This window comes from Oculina patagonica, chromosome 1 (assembly GCF_052425735.1).
Source record: "Oculina patagonica isolate OP01 chromosome 1, crgOcupat, whole genome shotgun sequence".
Taxonomy (NCBI): Eukaryota; Metazoa; Cnidaria; class Anthozoa; order Scleractinia; family Oculinidae; genus Oculina; species Oculina patagonica.
Genome location: NC_135758.1, coordinates 29,647,658 through 29,668,413, shown reverse-complemented (window position 1 = coordinate 29,668,413; position 20,756 = coordinate 29,647,658). Strand labels below are relative to the sequence as shown.

The window sequence follows — 20,756 nt, the reverse complement described above, 5'->3', positions numbered from 1 at the left end:
ACAGTTGAATCCCGATAATTCGAACCTTCAAGAGGAATCGAAACAGGTTCGAGTTAGCGGGGGAAGAGGATTAGTAAGAAAATGACCTGGAAGGGAATCGAAACTGAAAGGTCGAGTTATCGGGATTTAACTGTATTGTTTAACTTGGGAGATTTTTTGACAACTTTCACTTTCCTTTCCTCGGTGAAACGTATCTTACTGTTCAATATCCGGCAAGTTACCCCTGCTTATCGAAAGTGAAATTTAAAGTTTTCTTGATTTTTCTAACGATCTTTGCCAAACGCTGCCGGACGCTATGGGTGCGAGCGTGTCATCTGGAAAGATCACGGAGGAAGATCGTGTGAAACGACAAAACTTACAGAATGAACTCCGTAAGATGCAGAATAGCTTGCACGTGACATCAGCGTCCCACTATATATCAACAGAACACTACAGAGAGTGGGATATGAGGCTTCAATACGCATCCATCTTCACTGGAACATTAGGAACTACAGCTAGCGTGGCGTCAAAACTGGGCTGGAAAATGTTGGTCTCAAAAAATCCTCGCCTTGCACCGATCTTGGTTGCGACCTCCACGACTTCGCTTCTCTTCACAGCGCTAGTAAATCTACCGCAGATCCAGAATACACCGGCCAATTTATACCAAGCACATTTTAGATCTGGGATAGAATGCCAGTATCTTGAGAGGCAAGTGAAGTTCTTTACAGAAACGGAAGTTTGGGATTCCAAAGTCGCGTGGGAGACGCTCGCAGCCAAGTACGAAAAGTTTCTCAAGGACAAGAAGGAAGTAAACAGCAAAATAAAATCCGAGAACTGGGCTTATCGTAAAGCTTTGAAGAAAATTGAGGACAGGGAAAGAGAAAAACAAGCGAAAGCGAGGAGCACAGCAGAGCAGGAAGCACATCCTGTGTCGAGCAACTGACGCCGATGTTTATACTAGCAGTTTCAAGTTTGGTTGACATCAGGATACAAATTTATTCGCAGAGTAAATGAAGCTTTTTTGGATGAATAACAAACTTCCGTCTAGAAACTCTGCGAAAAACGGGAACTTTGATTAATTATTTACATTATCCTTTGATAGTTTCGCTTTCTATCAACATAAATCGTTCGTTATTCTTAAAATTGCCTTTGCGTAGCCTGGTTCCAGGGTTTTTCCCCGCGACAGCTTTTTCGCTTTAATATAGAAGAAAGAAGAGTGACAACCTCTAGGACCCGGGTACCCCTTGCGTGACAAGTCATTGTTATAAAATGTTACATGAAGCACTTTTCAAAAACGTCAGTCACTCTTTAAAAACGTTATTTGCAGCACGTTTTTACCGAATGGTAATGAGGTTATGTTATGGGCCGCATTTTCTCACTCGAACACTCACTCACTCACTCACTCGATTCTGATATCAAACCGCAATTAATTTATCATTAAACGAGAAACGTGCTGATGGAAAGGTCTTTTAAACGCATTCAGCACATGTCAATCAGAAACAAATTATTCTTCAACCTCGTTCCAGGGTCTCTCTCTTTCAGGGCAGTAAACTGAATTTCACAAAACAAATCGAAAGAGGATCACTTACACTTATCCTCTGGTGATAAAAGAGAATATAATTCGCTCAACGAAGCCTCAGAGCATAGGCTAACAATGACCCATTCACGTAAGAAAACATTCAAAGAAGCGTTTTAGTAAACACAACATTCATGCACGTTTTTGTTTCGCGTCACATCATCTTTGTGTCACGTCATCCGTTCTTCATCTTTTTGAGTCGTGCAAAAACGCGCATCTTTCTCTCAAATTTTATTCGCTGCTTAAAATAACGCTATACGTGCTGGCAGAAAAGTAAACATATTTAAAAAACAAATTTACTTAATGCTTAAAAGGATCAAAGGTTACACTTAAATATTTTTGTGATGAAATAGAATTCGCGCTACGAAGCCTGAGAGCACGAACCATCAATGATGCAATTCCCATGGAAAAATAAAACATTCACAGGGAAATAAAGTGATATTGTGTTACATTATTGAACGCTTATTTGAAGAAAAAAAGCTATCAATGACCCATTCACGCAAGAAAACACTCGAAGGCAAATTAAGTGAGATTGTGACATTACTGATAGCACCTATGGACTACATATAGTTACGCTTAAACTGTTATAGAAAATTATTATTGCATGTGACGTGATTTAATAAACGTTTCAGCTCACTGGAAAAACACAAATGCGTAGCACGTTTCTGTTTCGCGCTACGTCACCTCGTGTCACGTCATCCGTTTTTCATCTTTTTGAGGCGAGCAGATCTCAAATTACATCGGCTGTTCAAAAAATAACAACGCTTGTCGCTGCCTAACCTCCCACGCAGTCGTTCTTAGGGGCGATTGTGTTCCACACCGTGTAACGCAATCGCGGGGAGGAGTGTAACGCGATCACCCCTAAGAACGACTGCGTGGGAGGCTAGTCGCTGCCCGGTATGTATATTATATATGTGCTGACAGAAAAGTAATTGAACACACAATTTATCGCATCTAAGACAGTAAAAACCATATTCAAAGGTTACAATTTATTTTGGTGGTGAAAAATAGAATTTGCGCTTCGAAGCCGGAGAGCACAAAGCATCAGTGACCCATTGACGCAACTCACATGAAAAAAAAAAAAAGCATTTAAAGGCAAATGAAGTGAGACCGTTACATTCTTGAACGCTTATTTGAAAAACAAAGCGAAGGACGCCACTTCATCGAATTACCATGAGGTTGCTCGAAGAGCCTTTGATTTGTTGTTGTTGTTGTTTCACTCTTTATACCATTTTACTCAAATAATAACGTGTTTGCTTTGGAGTTTGGAGCACATTGTTTTATTCCTTTGTTCGTGTACCGTTACAGTAAAGTGACAATTGTTTAGGTTCAGTTTCTAAATAAATGTGTGTCCAGCAGTAGCAATGAAATATATATATGATAAATGCAAATGCGGCCTTACACTACTGATACTGATACTCGGCCCAAGTATATGTGAAATAAATGAATGTGCTCAGAGCCTGAATTTTTTTTTTAGGTATTCAGTGGTGTAAGGCCGCATTTGCATTTATCATATATATATTTCATTTCTACTACTGGACACACATTCATTTATTTCACATATACTTGGGCCGAGTATCATGTCCACCATAAAAGGATTACCCATATACGACCACTCTCATGTGGCTTTGATAGCTCAGTGGTAGAGCACTGCACTGGCAACGCAAAGGTCGTGGGTTCGACTCCTGCTCAGAGGCTGAAATTTTTTTTCAGGTATTCAGTAGTGTAAGGCCGCATTTGCATTTATCATATATATATTCAGTTTCTTTGGTTTACGATATTTTGGCGATCAGTCCGATCCTTTCCTTCTTTATATTTCCGCCTTCACTTAGCTTGATCTCTCGGTTTTCGAAAGCGAAAATTTAGTTCCGTTAAATTTATACAGATCACTGTCGCAAAACGCAATGGGCGGAGGTATTTCATCAGAAGATCGAATCAAACGGCAAAACTTACAGAATGAACTCCGTAAAATGCGAAAGAGCTTGCAAGTGACAGCTGCATCTCATTATATAGCCGCAGAATACTACAGCAAATGGGATTCTAGGTTTCACTGCGCATCAATCTTCACAGGAACTTTAGGAGCCACAGCTAGCGTGGCGTCAACATTGGCCTGGAAAATGCTGGTCTCGGACAGTCCTCGCCTCGCACCGATAGTGGTTGCTACCTCCACGACTTCGCTTCTTTTTACAGCTCTCGTTAATCTACATGTACCCCAGATCCAGAGTACACCGGCCAATTTATACCGGGCGCACTATAGATCTGGGATAGAGTTCCAGTATCTTGAAAGGCGGGTGAAGTTCTTTTCAGAAACGGAAGTTTGGAATTCCAAGAAATCGTGGGAGACGCTAGCAGCAAAGTACGAATGAAAGAATGAAATACTTTATTAAAGTGTCTGAAGTATTTAGCTTAAAAAAACTAATTGTGGACACTATTTACATTATTATATATCTAAACCTGCTCAGAGAGAAGAGAGACGTGAACAGCAAGATACAGTCTAGCAGCTGGTCTTATCGTGAGGCGTTGAAGCGAGTTGCACATAACAAAAGAGAAAAAATGGAGCGAAGTGCATCCTCTGTCCAGTAAGGACGGTCAGGGGCAATTCTGGCACTTGATACGCATTGTTTACAGTGTGTACGAACCTTTACTGGGACATAAACTGAATATCAACTTCCGAATTCAGACTCTTCGAAAAACGGAAACTTCAGTTGAAAAAATTGTTATTACCCGATTTACAATTTACGTTATCCTTTGATTTTTCGCTTTCTAGCGTATATTGCATTGTTAATAACGTAATTTTAACCTTCTTACCTTTTTACTCGTTTTGCGTAACGAGTTCTACGTATACATTGTAAAACTTCAGGCTCACTTCTACAAAGCGTGCAAACGGTTATTTTATTCTGACCACAAAAGAATCCTGGGTTGTTATTATATACCTAAAAGTATTCTTGTCTATTGTTTTTTTTGGAAAACACTTTATTCCAAGTTATATCTACCATGCAAAATCTTCAACCAGAGAACTTTGCAGTCGTACCCAGAAGCCTTTGAGCGCGGATGTTGCAAACTTTGTCTTGCACGCGCGCGCATACTTGTTGAAGTGTAGTAAAAAAAAGTGCTTCATATAATGTTTGGCTTGAAGCGTATTGTTTTATTCCTTAGTGCATTGCAATTGGTCAGCAACTCAGTGTTTCCGTTTTCAATTTTAGTTCATTTTTTTGTTAATGAAGTCCGATTCTTTCCTTCTTATTTCCGTCTTGTTATCTCTGTTGAATTTTCGAAATAGAAAATTTAGTTCCTTCAGTTTTGCACTGATTCGATCACTGCATCCAGCCTGAAGTCACTGCCCACAGGCAAGATGGGTGCACGAATTTCATCAGAAGATCAAATCAAACGGCAAAAGTTACAAGAGGAACTCCGCAGCATGCAATACAGTTTGTACGTGACGTCCACATCTCACTATTTATCTTCAGGATTCTATAGAAAGTGGGATGTCAGGCTTCAATACGCATCCATCTTCACAGGAACATTAGGAGCCGCGGCCAGCGTGGCGTCAAAATTGGGCTGGAAAATGCTGGTTTCAAACAATCCTCGCCTAGCACCGATCTTGGTTGCGACCTCCACGACTTCGCTTCTCTTCACAGCGCTAGTAAATCTACCGCAGATCCAGAACACGCCGGCCAATTTATACCAAGCACATTTTAGGTCTGGGATAGAATGCCAGTATCTTGAGAGGCAGGTAAAGTTCATTTCAGAAACAGAAGTTTGGGATTCCAAAGTCGCGTGGGAGACGCTCGCAGCCAAGTACGAAAAGTTGCTGAGGGACAAGAAAGAAATAAACAGTAGGATACAATCCGAGTTCTGGGCTTATCGTAAAGCTTTGAAGAAAATTGAGGACAGGGAAAGAGAAAAAATGGAGAAAAGTGCAAGAGCGGAAAACACACCCACTGACAATTGAGGAAGAACAGTTCTGGCAGTTTTCTCGGAGAACAAATGCGCCTTGCAGAATGTTCCTGTGAGGATAGAAAAGGAGTAAAAATGGCCACTGACGGCAGACTGGTTTATCTTAACGCAAACAAATTCTCTGGCGAGCAGGGCCGGTGAAAGATCCGATAATTTCAGTTTTGTTTGTCATCAGTTATATATAAATAAACCGTAAAACCTATCGTATTCGACCACCCGAAATGCCAAGCACGGGAGGTGGTCCCTTACGAGAGTTATGACCATCATCATCATTGTTCCTTGTCACCCCCTTGGGAGCATAGGGCGTCCACCAGTTTCCTCCAGCGCACACGGTTCTTTGCTAATGCTTTGGCCCTTCCCCAGGAGTAGCCTACTCCTTCCAACTCCTGCAGCATGGATCGCTTCCAATTGTTCCTTGGTCGTCCAACTTTCCTCTTTTTCCTGTGGGTGGAAGTTTAAAATTCGAGCGTTCTATTTCAGACGTTAAGTTTTCGGACACTTTTTTATCTCATTTGGACAAATTTCGGACAAAAACTTCGGACGCTTTGCTGAGACATACCTAAAGTAAAATTACGCCTTCAAAAATTAAACACGAATCTGACTGAAACAACATCTGTAAAAATGATAATATATTTACTGCACCCTCAAGGTTTAACAGATACACTAACGAGAGAATAACAAAAATTCTATCAAGCCGTTGCGTCTATCTCTCTCAGCAGTGTCTCAACTAGAGTTCCCTCTATAAAGTAAACTAAAAGCTTTGGAGCACAAGATATCGAAAGTGGCCTAAAGCCGATGATCTGCGACAAGATCTTCAAAATTAAATATCTTCTGGTTCTTATTCCTTAGTGACAGCCTCCACCTCCTCCTCCTCCTCCTCCTCCTCCTCCTCCTCCTCCTCCTCCTCCTCCTCCTCCTCCTCCACTCCTCCTCCTCCTCCACCTCCTCCTCCTCCTCCTCCTCCTCCTCCTCCACTCCTCCTCCTCTTCCTCCTCCTCCTCCTCCACTCCTCCATTCCTGCCATCTCATAACCTTATCACATCAGGTTTGTTTTGGAGACAGCTGTCGTACAAACCAACAAACTATGATCAACTATAGCTAGTGGGCATGAATCATCCTCTTCCCCAGGGCCACGCGTATTTTTTTAAATGACATGACGTAGTGGCCCTGGTAACGGTAAAAAATATGATTTTTTTGATTGGCTGATAAAAACTGCATGCGTAATTAGGTAAAAAAATGAAACGCTTCTACGCAATTTTCGTTATACTTCCGGTCAGTTTGAAAATGTTTCCGGAAAAAGACCGAATAACAGTCTGGGAGTTTGTTGGGAGTTTATTGGAATAACATATTCACGAAGCAGACCTTTGTTTATGAACAAATGAAAAGTACATCTTTTGTAAGGTGTAACTCGGTTGTACTTTTTATTGCATTAAAAATATTGCAAACATTTGCACTATCAACGTTTACTTAGCTTATACAAGATATACACACTAAATGGAGTTCATGAATACATGAAGACTTTGAAATTCAATGTGATATTTCTTACCGCCGCTCAATAGAATGATACCTCATCGCTCAGCCGCTTTTTTAGCTCTGAATTTTCTACAATACCTCCGCATGGCCATAAATAAATTTCACAGTATCATCAACCGTCGGAATGTTTATATCAGCTGATGATTTCCTCGACTCCGTGTTTAAACACTATGACTCTAATTCCTCTGGATTCTAACTTTTCTATCTGCCGTCTTCCTGTTCCATTCCTTGTTTCTTGATGTCCTCCGACAATTGTAGCAAGGATTGCTGTACAGCTCTTTCGAACGCCAAACTCAAATGTGGGGGGGACAAATGTCGTATCTTCTTTCAAATTCGCTTTCTCGTCTAAGTCAGCCCCAGCCTTCCCCTTTCTTTTACTGAGCAGGCGCAGACGAACATTTATGCAGTGGGCATGCGCTACCGGATGTCGTGGATTTTACGACATCCGGTAGTCAGTGTTACCAGAGCCCTTCGTTTCGCCGACCACGTGACCAAAAGAAACGGAAGGCTCTGGGAACGAGAATGATCAACATCGATCTCGTATTTCCGACTTACTTCCGGGTTTGCACGTCATATTAATGGGACTGTGTCACGGATTTAAGACAAATTTAGTTATGGGAAATGACCATCAAATTCGGTAAAATAAAATAAAAACCTCTAAAAACAGTGAAAAAAAGGTACGGATGGCCAAAAGTGACGAAGATTGAAACGGATTGCGAAATGGGTTTGTGAAATATTGTTGGGCTGAACAGTTTTCAAAGCTAATCTCGTTTCAGTTGTAACTTTAAATTATAACCCCCGGACCCGGCGCCCGGAAGACATATTCGGTTACAATGTTGCTAGGGTTTTGTCATTTAGATCTATAGAAGTACTGTAATTTCTTTGCAAAAGTTTCATAGCGAGTATTTGGCAAAACTTATTAAAATAAACTGAACTCAGCCGTGACAGAGTCACTTTAATGGGTCTGACGTAGCCATGTCTGATAACAAGAACAAAAGCGTTTTCTTCCGTTGGGCATGCAAATTCCGCAAAAACATATTTTACTGTTTTATCAACCAACATGGCCGCGTTGTCACGGGATTTTGTACAGTAGGTATCCCTTAAAGCGAGGCAATGGGATCTTGGGTGTCAACTGAGGAACAACTAAAGAAACAGAGTGAGGATCAGAAGAGGCGACAAAATTTGGAAGATGAACTCAAGGGCATGCAGTATAGCTTAAAAGTGACGGCCTCGTCTCACTTTATAGCATCTGAATACTACAGAAATTTGGATATTAAACTTCAATATGCGTCTGTCTTAACAGCAACTTTAGGGACCACAGGTGGCGTCTTATCCAAACTGGCGTGGAAAATGATGGTTGCAGAAAGTCCTCGTCTCGCACCTTTGTTGGTGGCATCTTCTGCAACATCGCTCCTGTTTACTGCAGTCGTAAATATACCAAATATTCCCAACTCTCCCGGCACTTTACACCAACTACACTACCAAACGGCGATAAGGTGTCAGTACTTGGAGAAGCGAGTGAAATTTTTTGCAAAAAATGATGTGTGGAGTTCTGATGTTGCCTGGGCCACTCTGGCGTCAAGGTACGATAATTTTCTCAAGGAAAAGAATGAAGTCAACAGCAGGGTACATTCCCAGAGTTGGTCTTTTCGTAAGGCTTTGGAAAAACTTGACGATTATAACAGGAGAAAGAAGCAAGACGGAAAAACAGGAGCAAATTAGCAGACTAATCTGCACGCAAGATAACCCAGACAAAATATTTGATATTTTATATCAGATAAGAATTTTACTTATAATTTTCATACATACTTTGTGTTTCATGTGTTTCACCTGGTTTTAATAAGCACGTTGTCAGTGCAACGGACATTCTCATTCAACAAAATTATTTAGGTCAAAATTAATTATAAATAAATAAATAAGTAAATGCAGAATAATATGGATTAACAAACGATGACTTCCAGTAGAAGGATCTAGAAAGATACGGTGCCTTATCACACACTGAACTAAATAAATAAGTAAATATATAAATAAATAAATATAAAATAAATAAATAGATAAATATATTATTGGCTTGCACAATTACTGGCAACCTGAGTGGTTTAGATTGTGGGCCATAAAAAAAAATAGTGTAAACAGAGTGTGAAACGTTTTAAGAAATAAGTTTAAAAAGTTTTAAAATGATAATACAAGTTAATATGTATATGGGATATAATATAATGTATAGTAAAAATTGTTCTAAATTAAAATGAATTATTAAAACCATCCTCATGGTGATAAAATAACGGGGGGGGGGAGGCCCCCCGGGTCTCTTCCCTAGATCCACCAATGTCTGCTATAAATACTACTACATGTAGCCCCATGTAGCATTCCTGTTTCTTGGGTCTGGAGTGGGAAATGACAGCAAGCAGATCTTTGTGCCAATTATCAAAAAACAGCAAATCAAAATACTGTCACACCCCTATAATATTAAAGGCCCTTTTACATGGAGTGAGGGTGCCCTGGCTAACCAAATTACCAGTTTAAACTTGCTACCCTGGGAGGGCCAACTTTTCATACGTTTCTTTAGAAAAATGCATTGAAGCCACATGGTTTTCCCATGCTGTCACATGCTTCAATGACACTGTCTTGATTTGCGTAGAAGGAATGTGAATTCTGCATGTAAAGGCGGGCTATCTTTCAGCCCTTCTAGCCGAGCTACCCTCCCTTCATGTAAACAGGCCCTAAGTTATATTCTCTAGGGGAAGAGAATTTGAAATAAAAACTGAGCACCCCCCCCCCCCACCACCACCACCACCACCACCAACTCCTGGCTCTATAAGCCCCCTCTCTATTATGATCTCTGCCCCTTCCTGGAGAGCATTTCCTCAATTTCCAAATTTAACTTTTTAAACTATTGTCTTCTTAAAAAGTAGATTGGGAAAGGGCAAGTTTTCATTGAAAATTTCATTATGAGGGGTGCTTAATTACCACCTTAATAAAATATTTTGAAAAGAAATACCGGTAAGCACCTGACCGATGTGCTTTTTTAAAGGTTTACATAGCAATAGATCAAATTGTCCTAAATAAGTTGAATGTGTAAAAAACTAGGAAACATTTGCAGAAGTTTGCCCCTCACAACTGAAAAGAATTATCCTTGGAAAATGGCAATCTGGATCTTCAGGGTTGCTGAGGAGCATTATGATTCACTTTATTTCTCAATCGCTTGTCAAAGTCAATAGGAATACAAGCTTCTTTGTAAAGTTACAAGTAAGACTGCTTGCATTTTGATATGATTTGACTACAACTACCTCAATTCACTTTGTTTTCCAATAACAATTTACACACGACAAGAAGAATTAAAGCAATCTGTTAGTGGTAGTCAATAAAATTAATTAATTCATTTATAGAATAAGTCATCTTTTCATGCTCTAATGACAATTGAAATTTTCAATTATTTGACAATCAAATCAAAATAATGCCATGTTTAAGACATGATGCAGCACAATATTATCAGTCAAAAGAAACAAACATGAAGAATTATACATGAAATTCTCCCCTGTAAAACTAAGTGAAGCTCATCCTCGAAGACCCAGGGGTAGTTAGTGGGGCAAAACGAAGTTGTCGCTACGATTTCTGCCCGTTTATTCCTTCGTTTCACCCCACTAACTGACCCTGGGTCTCCAAGGATGAGTGAAACTATGCATAACCCACTCAGCTGATTTTGAAAAACTCGCCCCATAACTCCCAGATATGTACTCCACTCAGTCCAATTACTATTACTAATTGGGAGAATTTAATAAATTCTTTGTTATCAGTTACTTTGTTTTGATACTGTAAGGTGAAGAGATTTCTGATGTTGATCGTTGTGAAAAGATAACAAAACTTGTGTAGTGTGATACTTACATGTATTTGCACAAATTTTAATATATTAATAATGTAAAAATAAATAGATTGGCAGAATGTGGCAACGATTACAGACAGGACCAAAGATCTATGTTAATGAGCATCATAAACTTATAATGGTTTTACATGATTGTACATGTTTCTAAAATTCACTTATCATAAAATACTATTAATATTTATTAATTCAATTTATCTGTACATGTACATTGATTTCTTGATCCACTTTTCACATTTGAGTACTTCCTAAAATTGCATTTGATACTTTTTTTAATCCAACTGATTTAAATATACTGTCAAAAGTACCATAAATATAAAAATATATTTCTGGTCATCTGTCATCTTTTTTTCTTAGGTAAAAAAAGGCAACTATTCCTGGCAGTAGAATACCTACAAGGAACACAGTTACTATGATTCCCTTCCATCCAATGCCGCAAGCTGTTCCAAGTGTCTTTTCTTGTTGTTTTCTCAATTTTATTGGGTTTATGCAATTAATTGTCAGCGTCCTAGCGACTTCATCAAGATTATTCTTTCTTAGAGGTGTAGATTTGCAAATCAGTTTGAGATCATTGTCCATGTGTTGCAGAAAGCTGTTTGGCGAATCCAACGCAGAGCGAATGCTAACAGTTCTAACACAGTCTCCATTGGGCCCACTCTCCTCATAATCAGACTCATCATTGTCATCATTAATATCTCCTGATGTCGAAGGCTGGTTCCCAGGTATTTTGATAGGTGGAGGTCTTTGCTTCTTATCAGATATTTCAGTCAATAATCCATGTGGCTGGACAGGGATTTTGATTGTCTTTAGTGCATAAAAATCTTGGTCGCTGTAGAAATTATTGACTCTTTTTATTTCAGCCACCTGTGAAAATAATAGGATTCAACAATCAAAACCAAGTTCATATTATGAAGTGATGTAATGATCTGTGTCAAGATCTTTAAAAGGATCTTCTAGTTCTATTTTTTTAGTGACAGCCCCCCAATATTCCTGCCATCTCAAAACCGTTTCATTTAACCCTTACTTATCACATCAAGACTTGTGTTGGAGGCGGTCATACAAACCAACAAGCCAGTGGGCATAAATCAGCCTTTATCGGCAATATGTTTTTCATAACAAATTCAATAAATCCTTTTCAAGTGATAAAAAGAAACAAAAGGCCTAATCTGAGTTCTAGTTTTTTCATGGTTAGTGTCCTTGAATACATGTAATCCCATCGCCCAAGAAAGTACTAATATACTATAGTGTAAAAAATTCGCGCGCTTAAAATTTTGGAGGCATTAAAAATTTCACACAGTCTTTTTTTATCAGACACTAACTTTTAATGTCTGAAATTAAAATCGTCTGAAATTTTTTACACATAATGTATGCTTTCTGGAGTGACCTTCTTCTTTGATTTTCTACTCAGTACAATTATTGTAATGAGTGATACAATTCCTTTGATATATGGGCTAGTTAAAACCTTCTCATAGCCTTCTACTGTGGTTTTACTCTGATGAAACCAAACAAAAAAGATTTGTTACACAAAACAGTGCAGTTGTGACCGTACTGAGTATAGAAGGGGTCAGCATACAGATTGAAATTGAAGTCTTCCTAGTTTCTTTACTGAGATTGACTGCAACGTGTATACTGGACAAACACAGAAAAATACAGATGCAGGAATTACAAAACCACCAGTGTAGTAATCTTCGTTATAAATCTTGAATAGAATAATTGAAGACTGTATAACGTGGTTAAATACTAGAAGCGTAACTAAACAACCTTTACAGTTGAACACACACAAAATTTAACAGTATTTAAAAAAAGATCATCCTTCAATTCCAATCTTCAACTTTGAAACATTAGATGGAAAGGCAAGTGTAACCAATATAGACGACGATATAAGAAAACTTGATTGCAACATACGTACCGTACAACCGTACTGAAGAGAGAAACTTTGAAGTGAATCATTTGGCAGAATTTCACGATCAATGGTTTCCGTCTTTCTAGATTGCTGAGGAGCTGAGTTCGTCGACGCATATGATCTCTTGTTTCTACTCCTTGGTCTTAACTCTGTCATCTCCACTGTGGAGTCTTCGATCCCCACTTCGTCTGCCCCATCATTCCCAAATATATAGACCCTTGATGACGGGACATTTTGTATTTCAACAGCCGGGTCGTCTTCTTCCCGGCTTGATACATAACTTGTGTAGCCTCCTTTCTTCAAAAGAGACATGACAAATGTTCCTCATTTTACAGACAAGATATCATTTTGTAGAAGCGGCATGTAATAGATCTTTAGACGCGAAGATGAGAAATTTTTGTTGAAAACGGAGATTTGTCGTCCGCCATATTGAACTGTGAGACACGTCACGACTCTCTTCTATATTTGGAAATCGGCGAAAACGTGTTTCCGCCGGGTAGTTTGTGTCACACAATTCCACTTCCTGTTTGCTGGTGTCACGTTATACACTTCAGAGTTCTTTTCAAGTTTTGTTTGCAAAGGCTGCCTAGAAAACTGCACACTTAATGCGTTTCCACTAAAAATCAACATAAAAGGATGTTGGACACGAGAGAATTGAATTCATTAGTTTTAATCATTATGTTGTGCGTAAAATAGTTGTGTAATATCTTTTTGTTTCTTTTGTTTTTCTACCGGCATAGTTCCGTTCGTTTATGTAAATTCAGGCCCTTTTTTTCGTTTTCAAGTTGCATGTCAAGTAGATTTCATTTATTCAGGTTTCAACGTTGGATTAAGCAAGATCGTTAGGACATTTTTCGAGGACATAAGGACAACCTCGTTTAAGTAGATCATTGGACGTGTATATAGCGTTTTGAATTAATCGAGTGCATCGTAATCGGACATAGTGGAACGTACAATAAATGTTTCTTGTGAACAGATGTGATATGAAGCTGAAGCCCCTACTCAGACGTTCTTTTGGAGGAAAGATTGCGTGACGATCCAAAAGAACGTCTGCGTAGGCTAGTGGAGTGTAGCTGTAGCTGAAAACAGCCCATCATTGATTCTTTTCGCTTCATACAAAGTAGTATGTTGGACGGGGAAGTTTGATGGTTTTCTCTTATCGCGATGCTGGTATAGCCTGTGTTGCAGACGAACTAAACCCCGGGATTAGTTCGTCTGCAACGAAGGCTAAGTTGGGATTGTTTTGGGTTTAGATACACTGTTCTTTTAATAAGAACGCGTAAAATTTGCTGAGCCTAAGGATATTCTTATTTTAGCCCATACATTTTCATAAATTTTGGGGGAAATCTCAGCCTCAACGTTCTGCCTGTCTGCCTGCCTGCCTGCCTGCCTTCGGGATGATTAAAATTAAGGCTTCGTTCGCACCTTCCCATCACCCGTATATAAAAAATTGTAAACAAAAACACGTGGAAACATCACTGAAACAAACGTTTTTATTGTGACACTGGAAAGTTACTGCAGGGAATGATTTTTAATAGAGATAATTAGGACCAGGTTCATTAAACAATACAAGCATGTCATTCAATAAACTTCAGAGTCAACTTCCTCCTCCCAAAGCAATTGCACAGATCGAGATAGCCAAGCCGCAATATTCATTTCCTGTAAGGTAAAGAGAAGGTCTGTTAGTAAACCTGATATCCAAAATATATATCGCCCAACTGGATTTTAATGTTGACATATTTTTTGCACAAATTGAGGTTTTATTGATTCTGAGGACCAACGCCGGACTTGAGGACGGTTCATGTAATGTCTTCGTGAAAATGCCCCCTACCCAATCTCCGTTTATTAGGTACAGTCCAAAGAGAATACGATGAGCACGCGTCGTCTGTCCTTTCAAGTCTCTCTTTTCCCTAAGAGGGGAAAAGAGCAAGAGGCAAAAATATCTGCACTTTACACTTTCAGTTCTCTGCGGTGTTTATTTTTTCGTTCGCTGTTGTATGCCTTTTGGCTTCTAGCTATGGGGACTAAAGGAAACGATTCAAAAGATTGTTCATAGTCTTCATTCCGAGTATAGGTAGTAGTACTGATACAAGGTCAAAAATAAACCATACTTAAAAACTCGCTCTTTTCAAAGACATTACTGAAGTTAACACAAATGCAAGAGATGGAGGCTTCTTTCAGCTTAGGGGCGGAGAAAATGAGGCCGCCACACCGTGGTTGCACAGCAAACTCCTTGAAGAAGGCCGTTCAATTCAAAGAAATAACTTTAACTAAATTAAACGTTTGTATTTTGAAACATACCAAGAATGTGTCTACATTCAAGACCCTGCTATGGTCGTTATCTCTTTTTCCATTTCAAAACACACCTTTGTTGATTTTGGCGAATAGAATAGGTAGCAGGGCATATAGCCCTTGCTTTGGTAAGTTTAAAAAAAAATTGTGCCAAGCCGTGAGTTGAAACTCTCGGTTTCAGATGATTTAACATGGCTACTCTTACCTGGCCAGGCGGTAAATCATAATGGCGAGTAAGAGGCCGGAGCCAACAATAACACAGTTTTTCCTGTAAAAGAAAAAAACAATAATAATCAACTAAGTTAACCTTCATGCCCGAGCCAAGTGACTCAACAGAACAGCGATTATCTCTTGTTTTGTTAGTATCAAGCGACCAAAAGTAATTGCTAATGCTTCGCAGGTTATTCCCTCAACCCCTCCACCCCAGTATGATAATGTGCAATCCCACTGACCTCAGCGTGGGCTCTTGGCAAATCTCAGATCCCAGGTTCCACAATAGGGTTACACTGTCAGCGGATTCAATACTTGATATTTCTGGAGATTCTTCATTCTGTGAATCACGTTCGTTGACCTGCTGTACTGCCAGTGGTTCATTGGGCTGCGCAAGAGCTCTTTGTTGCTCCTCGTGCGGGCGGTTTCCTGAATAAGCCGGTGCCTTGTTAGAAATACAGCTTTCGCTTTGGGAGCCGGTAGGTGCAGAGTCTTGGGGTGAGGTTGCAAAAAGTGGGTTGAGCTCGGTTTGAGGAGCATCAAGGTTGTTATTGTCGATGTTGGTGTTGGTGGTGTTATTGTTGAGCCCTTCATTGCTTCTTCGCCTGGGCAAGGGTTTCTTCAAGAGAAAAAAGGCTACGTTGAATAATTTTTAAATTAAATAAGTAAATACAACTGCCTTCATTCAAGAGACTTTAGACATTCATCCACTTGATCAGTACTTTGAGCGCTTGTGCAAGCGTGCGCCGTAACTCTTTCCAGGCCACTAGAAACTACAAAACAATAGATTATTAAGTACTGCTGGTTCTATGTTTTCTTGCATGCAGGACTCTCCTTCTTATTGAGTAGCCTTCGTATTATTAATTGTGCGGACTGTGCGAAAAAAATTAAAGAAATCGTCTGTTGGCATGTTTTTGTACTTACCCGATGCGGCGTTTCATCTTTTGAAAACAGGTAGAGCGTAAAGAGCAGTGCAGGCACCACAATGAATGCGACATAACAGCACAATAAAGTAAAAATAAACGGCAAGTTGTTCTTGAAGACTGAAATCAGTAAAAGCAAGCAAAAGCAATCAGTGCTGACGGCCTGACCAACATTAGATCTAGAAACAGTATAGCTGGTATACCATAACTTGGAAAGATTACAAGTACGAGCGCGCACTCTCAACCGCTCTTGAGACTTTTGTCATGCCGATTTTGCCGCTCGGTTTGCTTCGCCTCACTCGGTCTAACTGCCATTGGGTTTCCCGAGAAAGACCTCAGTCGTGACCAAAGATTGTCCTCCCAGATCTCCAAGCGCCAAATGGCTGAGATACGCTCCTTGACAGACGTTGTGAATTTTTGAGAAGTGAAGAAATCAATTCTTTGCAGTATTTCGACAAGTTGCATTTGCGAACTTTCACTTAGGCCATCCCAATAAAATGTTTCGTTTCCCATCGCCCGACCGACCCATTTTTTTCGAAAAGTAAAAAAAAAAATTCCAGGTTCACTATTCAAAGAAGCAAGTACTTCAATTTACAAGCACACGATCTTGTTTTATTAACAACAGTTGGTATGATGTGATGTCTTTGTCTTTAATAAACATCGATACTACGTTATTTTAAGACTGCTAAGGAATAACGAACGAAAAGATCACGTTTTCGAGTTGACTTTGTAATCATGCTTTCTTTAAGTAGCAGCCCGGCCTTTTCTGGAACCCAGAACCCTTCAAGTGTTCTTTCTTTTTTTTTTGGCCCGACCGACCGACCCACCATCACAAGGGACGGGGCGATGGGAAACGAAACATTTTATTGGGATGGCCTTAACCGAAAAAAAAACAGACAGGCCTACAGATCATCGCGATTTTAAAGGGACTGTGTCACGGATTTTAGCAAAATTTTGGCATCGGCAATGACCATCAAATTCGGTGAAATAAAAAAATAACCTGTTAAAACAGTGAAGGAACATTTCAATAAAACAGCAAATATAGCAAAAGGTACGGATGGCCAAAAGTGACGAAGATTGAAACGGATTGCAATAATTATGGGTTTTTGAAATATTGTTGGGCTGAACAGTTTTCAAAGTTAGTCTCCTTTTCCTGTAACTTTAAATTATAACGCCTGGGAGACACATTTGGTTGCAATGAAGCTATGGTTTTGTCATTTGGATGCATAGGAGTAATTTCTTCGCAAACATTAAGTTTCATAGCAAGTATTTGGCAATAACACAGCCGTGACACAATCCCTTTAAATAAGTTTTTTACTTAAAGCACAGTGTCCCAGGTTCCACGTACGAATAAACAAAATTGGAAAAAGGTGCATTTACCTTCCACAAGCCATACAAATAAATTGTATAAGACTGTGGCGCACTCTGAAGATTCTCCACTTGCTGTGTTTTTTTGAAAGTTTTCTTGCAGACACAAAGCAGTTTTACACGAAAGTTGTCCAGTGGAAATAACAAATAACAAAGAAATGACGATAGCTTTCAACATCTTGATACTGCCATTACAAACAGAAACTTTGCTAAACTAAAAGTTTCATCTTCTTTCGACAGCTCATCGTTACGGCTATCGAACGATAGCTTCTTCATGGCTCATGACGTAACAATCTATCTGGCGCGCACGAGCGGCAACAATTACACAACCCTTGACTATTGGCAAACTCTGATTGGTTAAGCGTGCCTCTCCTATTGATCGATATAAGCTTCCAACTGGCAGAATAATTGTTTTAACAAAAAATTAGCCATTTAGAAAACATGTACGTCAGAGACTTTTCTACTAGAATTCCAGACGTACCTAACAAGTTCAAAATACGATCCCGTTAAGTTTTACTTTGCAAAGTTTATCCTTTATTGAAGATGAAGTTTTCAACATGACACGAGCATGGGACAAAGAAAAATTCTGAGCCCCCGACGGGAATCGAACCTTTGGCCTCTACTCCCAGATACCGGTTGGGTGCTCTAACCAACTGAGCTACGAGAGACTCGTTGTGAGCGGCCATTTACTAGGTTGATATGTGACACGCGTCCTGCATACTGCCAGGATCAGCAATGTCAAAATCATCAAGTTTGTAGTAAATAATAAAGATGGTAATTTTAAGCTCGGTAATAAATAATGAAGATGAAGTTTTCAACATGACACGAACATGGGACAAAGAAAAATTCTGAGCCCCCGACGGGAGTCGAACCCATGACCTCCCAGATACCATCTTTATTATTTACTACAAACTTCATTATTTATTACCGAGCTTAAAATTTACCATCTTTATTATTTACTTTATCCTTTATTGATGGCGAAAGTTTTGAATTCTTGTTCAGGAGAAAGCCATCAATCAATAAAAGGATCTTTTCCATAGGAGGTAAAAACGCCCAAACGCTAAATGGATTTAAAACAGCAAAAAAGCAATGTTCTCTTCCCTTCTACTAAAGGCGTTTTAATATTCATTTAAATACCATTAGAGTGAAGACATCAAACGAAGGCTGTCAATTGCAAGAAGGGCGTATGCCACCCTCAATCCTGTCTGGAGATCAAAGATGTACAGCAATCACACCAAGCTGAAAATCCTCAAGAGCTGTGTGACCTCTGTTCTCCTGTACGGCGCTGAGATGTGGAGGATTACATCAACAGATATCGAGCAGCTAGACGTTTTCCACCGAAAATGTCTAAGAAGAATACTCGGAATATTCTGGCCACACACCATCTCTAACTGTGATCTTTATGAAAGAACTAAGGAGAGACCCATCTCAGAAACCGTGAAGGTCAGGCGATGGAGATGGATAGGTCATATCTTGAGGAGGGAAAAGACAACAATTGCCGAGTTGCTCTCACCTGGACCCCTGAAGGCAAGAGAAAGCAAGGAAGACCCAAGATTTCGTGGAGAAGAACTGTGGAAGGTGAGCGTAAAGACCTGGGCTGGACTAGCTGGAATGAGGTGGAACAGCGAGCAATAGACCGTGAAGGATGGAGGACGTTTCTGGGTAGTCTTATGCTCCAGTTAGAGGAGCGAAGAGGATGAGTGAGTGAGTGATAGTGTGAAAGATTTGTTGAGAAAGCCACCCTGAGAGGGATCTTATTCTCGACAAGTTAAGCTAAAAGCAAAAAATAAATGATGAAAAAGTAAAATAACCTTTACAAAATCTTGCAAGAAATTTCTAGGGCCTCCATACAAAAATCTATCGACTGTTGGAACTCCGAGTAGAGCCTGCGAAGTCTGTTGCTTTCTCTCGAGAGGTCATTCTCGTCTCCATAGCTCTTTCGTTTCTCTTAGCCGGCTGGGCCTTGGCACGAGGAAACAAAGGGCTCTGGGAACACAGGATTTCCAGTCCCAGATTCTAGGACTTCCGGTCTTCATGTATGCAGTCATGACGTTTCAAAAGAATGTATGAGAGAGTTGTTAAGTTTTCGACTTCCGTTTAGGAATTCTTTGTTCCAAAAAGCCAATCAAAAAAATTCGAATTATTAAATTCAAAAATCCTATGTCCCCAGTGACCCTCCGTTTTCTCGTGCCAATCCGGCTAAGAGAAACGAAAGAGCTATGGGGACGAGAATGTCGAGAGGTCTGGTTCTCGACGGCAAGAGCTTGGGTCGCACTCATTTGAGCTGGCAGCACTATACGTGCATGACGTGCAGTAATGCGCTATGAAATGAATCAGATTAAGCAAATCATCAGAAAATAATTTAATCAGATCTATCATAACGAGACACTTCATTTCTGGCAAAGCCAAAGTTCTCGAAAGGTGATTAATTTGAACGAAGTTTACCTTGATTTTAATCCGTCCTTGACCGTTAAAAAAATATGTCCCACACCCCATATCCTACTATTCCCTTTTTTCTGGCATTTTTTACCACTTACCCCATTGTTTCATATTCCGTATTTCTTTTCCTATCCCGATATCGATCCTTCTCTTATTCTTTATTTTAGGGCAAAAGCAAATTAACTGGGATGTAATTTATAGAGTTTGAACGGTTTTTACTTGAGTGTCGAAAGTAATTCGCGTTTGCATTGCAATGGTTTTCAGCCAATCAGAAGTACTGAAAACGATAACCAATCGTGACTCCGCGCTCACACACGTTTTCCCGCCCTTCGTGTCGGCTACATGTGTTTACTTCGAGTTTTAATTGGTTGACTGTGTTTGTTATTCTCCTGAGTAAACTTATTGTTTCCGTCTCCTCACTCACAGTATTTAAGATCTAGCTTGTATGTTAATTTTATTAGTCTGATGATGGTATAGCTTATACCGAAATATAACATTATATTTATCAAGATCCTCATTTGTTGTCTGAATTGTTGGACACAATGAATTTATTCGGATTATCCTTCGTCCTTTATGACTGTGTTTGTCTCTGTTCTTTTTGATTGGCTAGAGTGATTACTTTAGTTTTGGTTTTACGACACTCAATTGAAAACCGCTCTATTCGAATGCAAGTATTAGCATTGCACAAGACCAGCCACA

At 39.6% G+C, this 20,756-nt stretch overlaps 5 protein-coding genes across 5 annotated transcripts; 3 read left to right on the top strand and 2 right to left on the bottom strand.

Moving 5' to 3' along the window:
• Positions 1-153: 153 nt before the first annotated feature.
• On the top strand, positions 154-1,816 carry LOC144663094 (uncharacterized). The gene has a single exon (XM_078524031.1). It carries the CDS (start codon positions 296-298, stop codon positions 920-922), a length of 627 nt encoding a protein of 208 aa, XP_078380157.1. The 5' UTR covers positions 154-295; the 3' UTR covers positions 923-1,816.
• Positions 1,817-4,666: 2,850 nt separating this feature from the next.
• Positions 4,667-5,544, top strand: LOC144663105 (uncharacterized). The gene has a single exon (XM_078524041.1). The coding sequence runs from the start codon at positions 4,908-4,910 to the stop codon at positions 5,505-5,507; it is 600 nt and encodes a 199-aa protein (XP_078380167.1). The 5' UTR covers positions 4,667-4,907; the 3' UTR covers positions 5,508-5,544.
• A 4,623-nt stretch (positions 5,545-10,167) lies between these two features.
• On the bottom strand, positions 10,168-13,282 carry LOC144663046 (lysM and putative peptidoglycan-binding domain-containing protein 3-like). The gene is made up of 2 exons (XM_078523987.1): positions 12,832-13,282; positions 10,168-11,786 (listed from the first exon to the last, which is right to left on the bottom strand). Exons 1-2 carry the CDS (start codon positions 13,135-13,137, stop codon positions 11,256-11,258), a joined length of 837 nt encoding a protein of 278 aa, XP_078380113.1. The 5' UTR covers positions 13,138-13,282; the 3' UTR covers positions 10,168-11,255.
• A 1,017-nt stretch (positions 13,283-14,299) lies between these two features.
• On the bottom strand, positions 14,300-17,897 carry LOC144663072 (uncharacterized). Its single transcript, XM_078524013.1, has 5 exons — positions 17,631-17,897; positions 16,252-16,370; positions 15,570-15,946; positions 15,323-15,385; positions 14,300-14,484 (listed from the first exon to the last, which is right to left on the bottom strand). The coding sequence occupies exons 1-5, from the start codon at positions 17,794-17,796 to the stop codon at positions 14,478-14,480; spliced, it is 732 nt and encodes a 243-aa protein (XP_078380139.1). The 5' UTR covers positions 17,797-17,897; the 3' UTR covers positions 14,300-14,477.
• Positions 17,898-18,836: 939 nt separating this feature from the next.
• Positions 18,837-19,253, top strand: LOC144646307 (uncharacterized). The gene has a single exon (XM_078505855.1). The coding sequence runs from the start codon at positions 18,837-18,839 to the stop codon at positions 19,251-19,253; it is 417 nt and encodes a 138-aa protein (XP_078361981.1).
• The last annotated feature ends 1,503 nt before the right edge of the window (positions 19,254-20,756 follow it).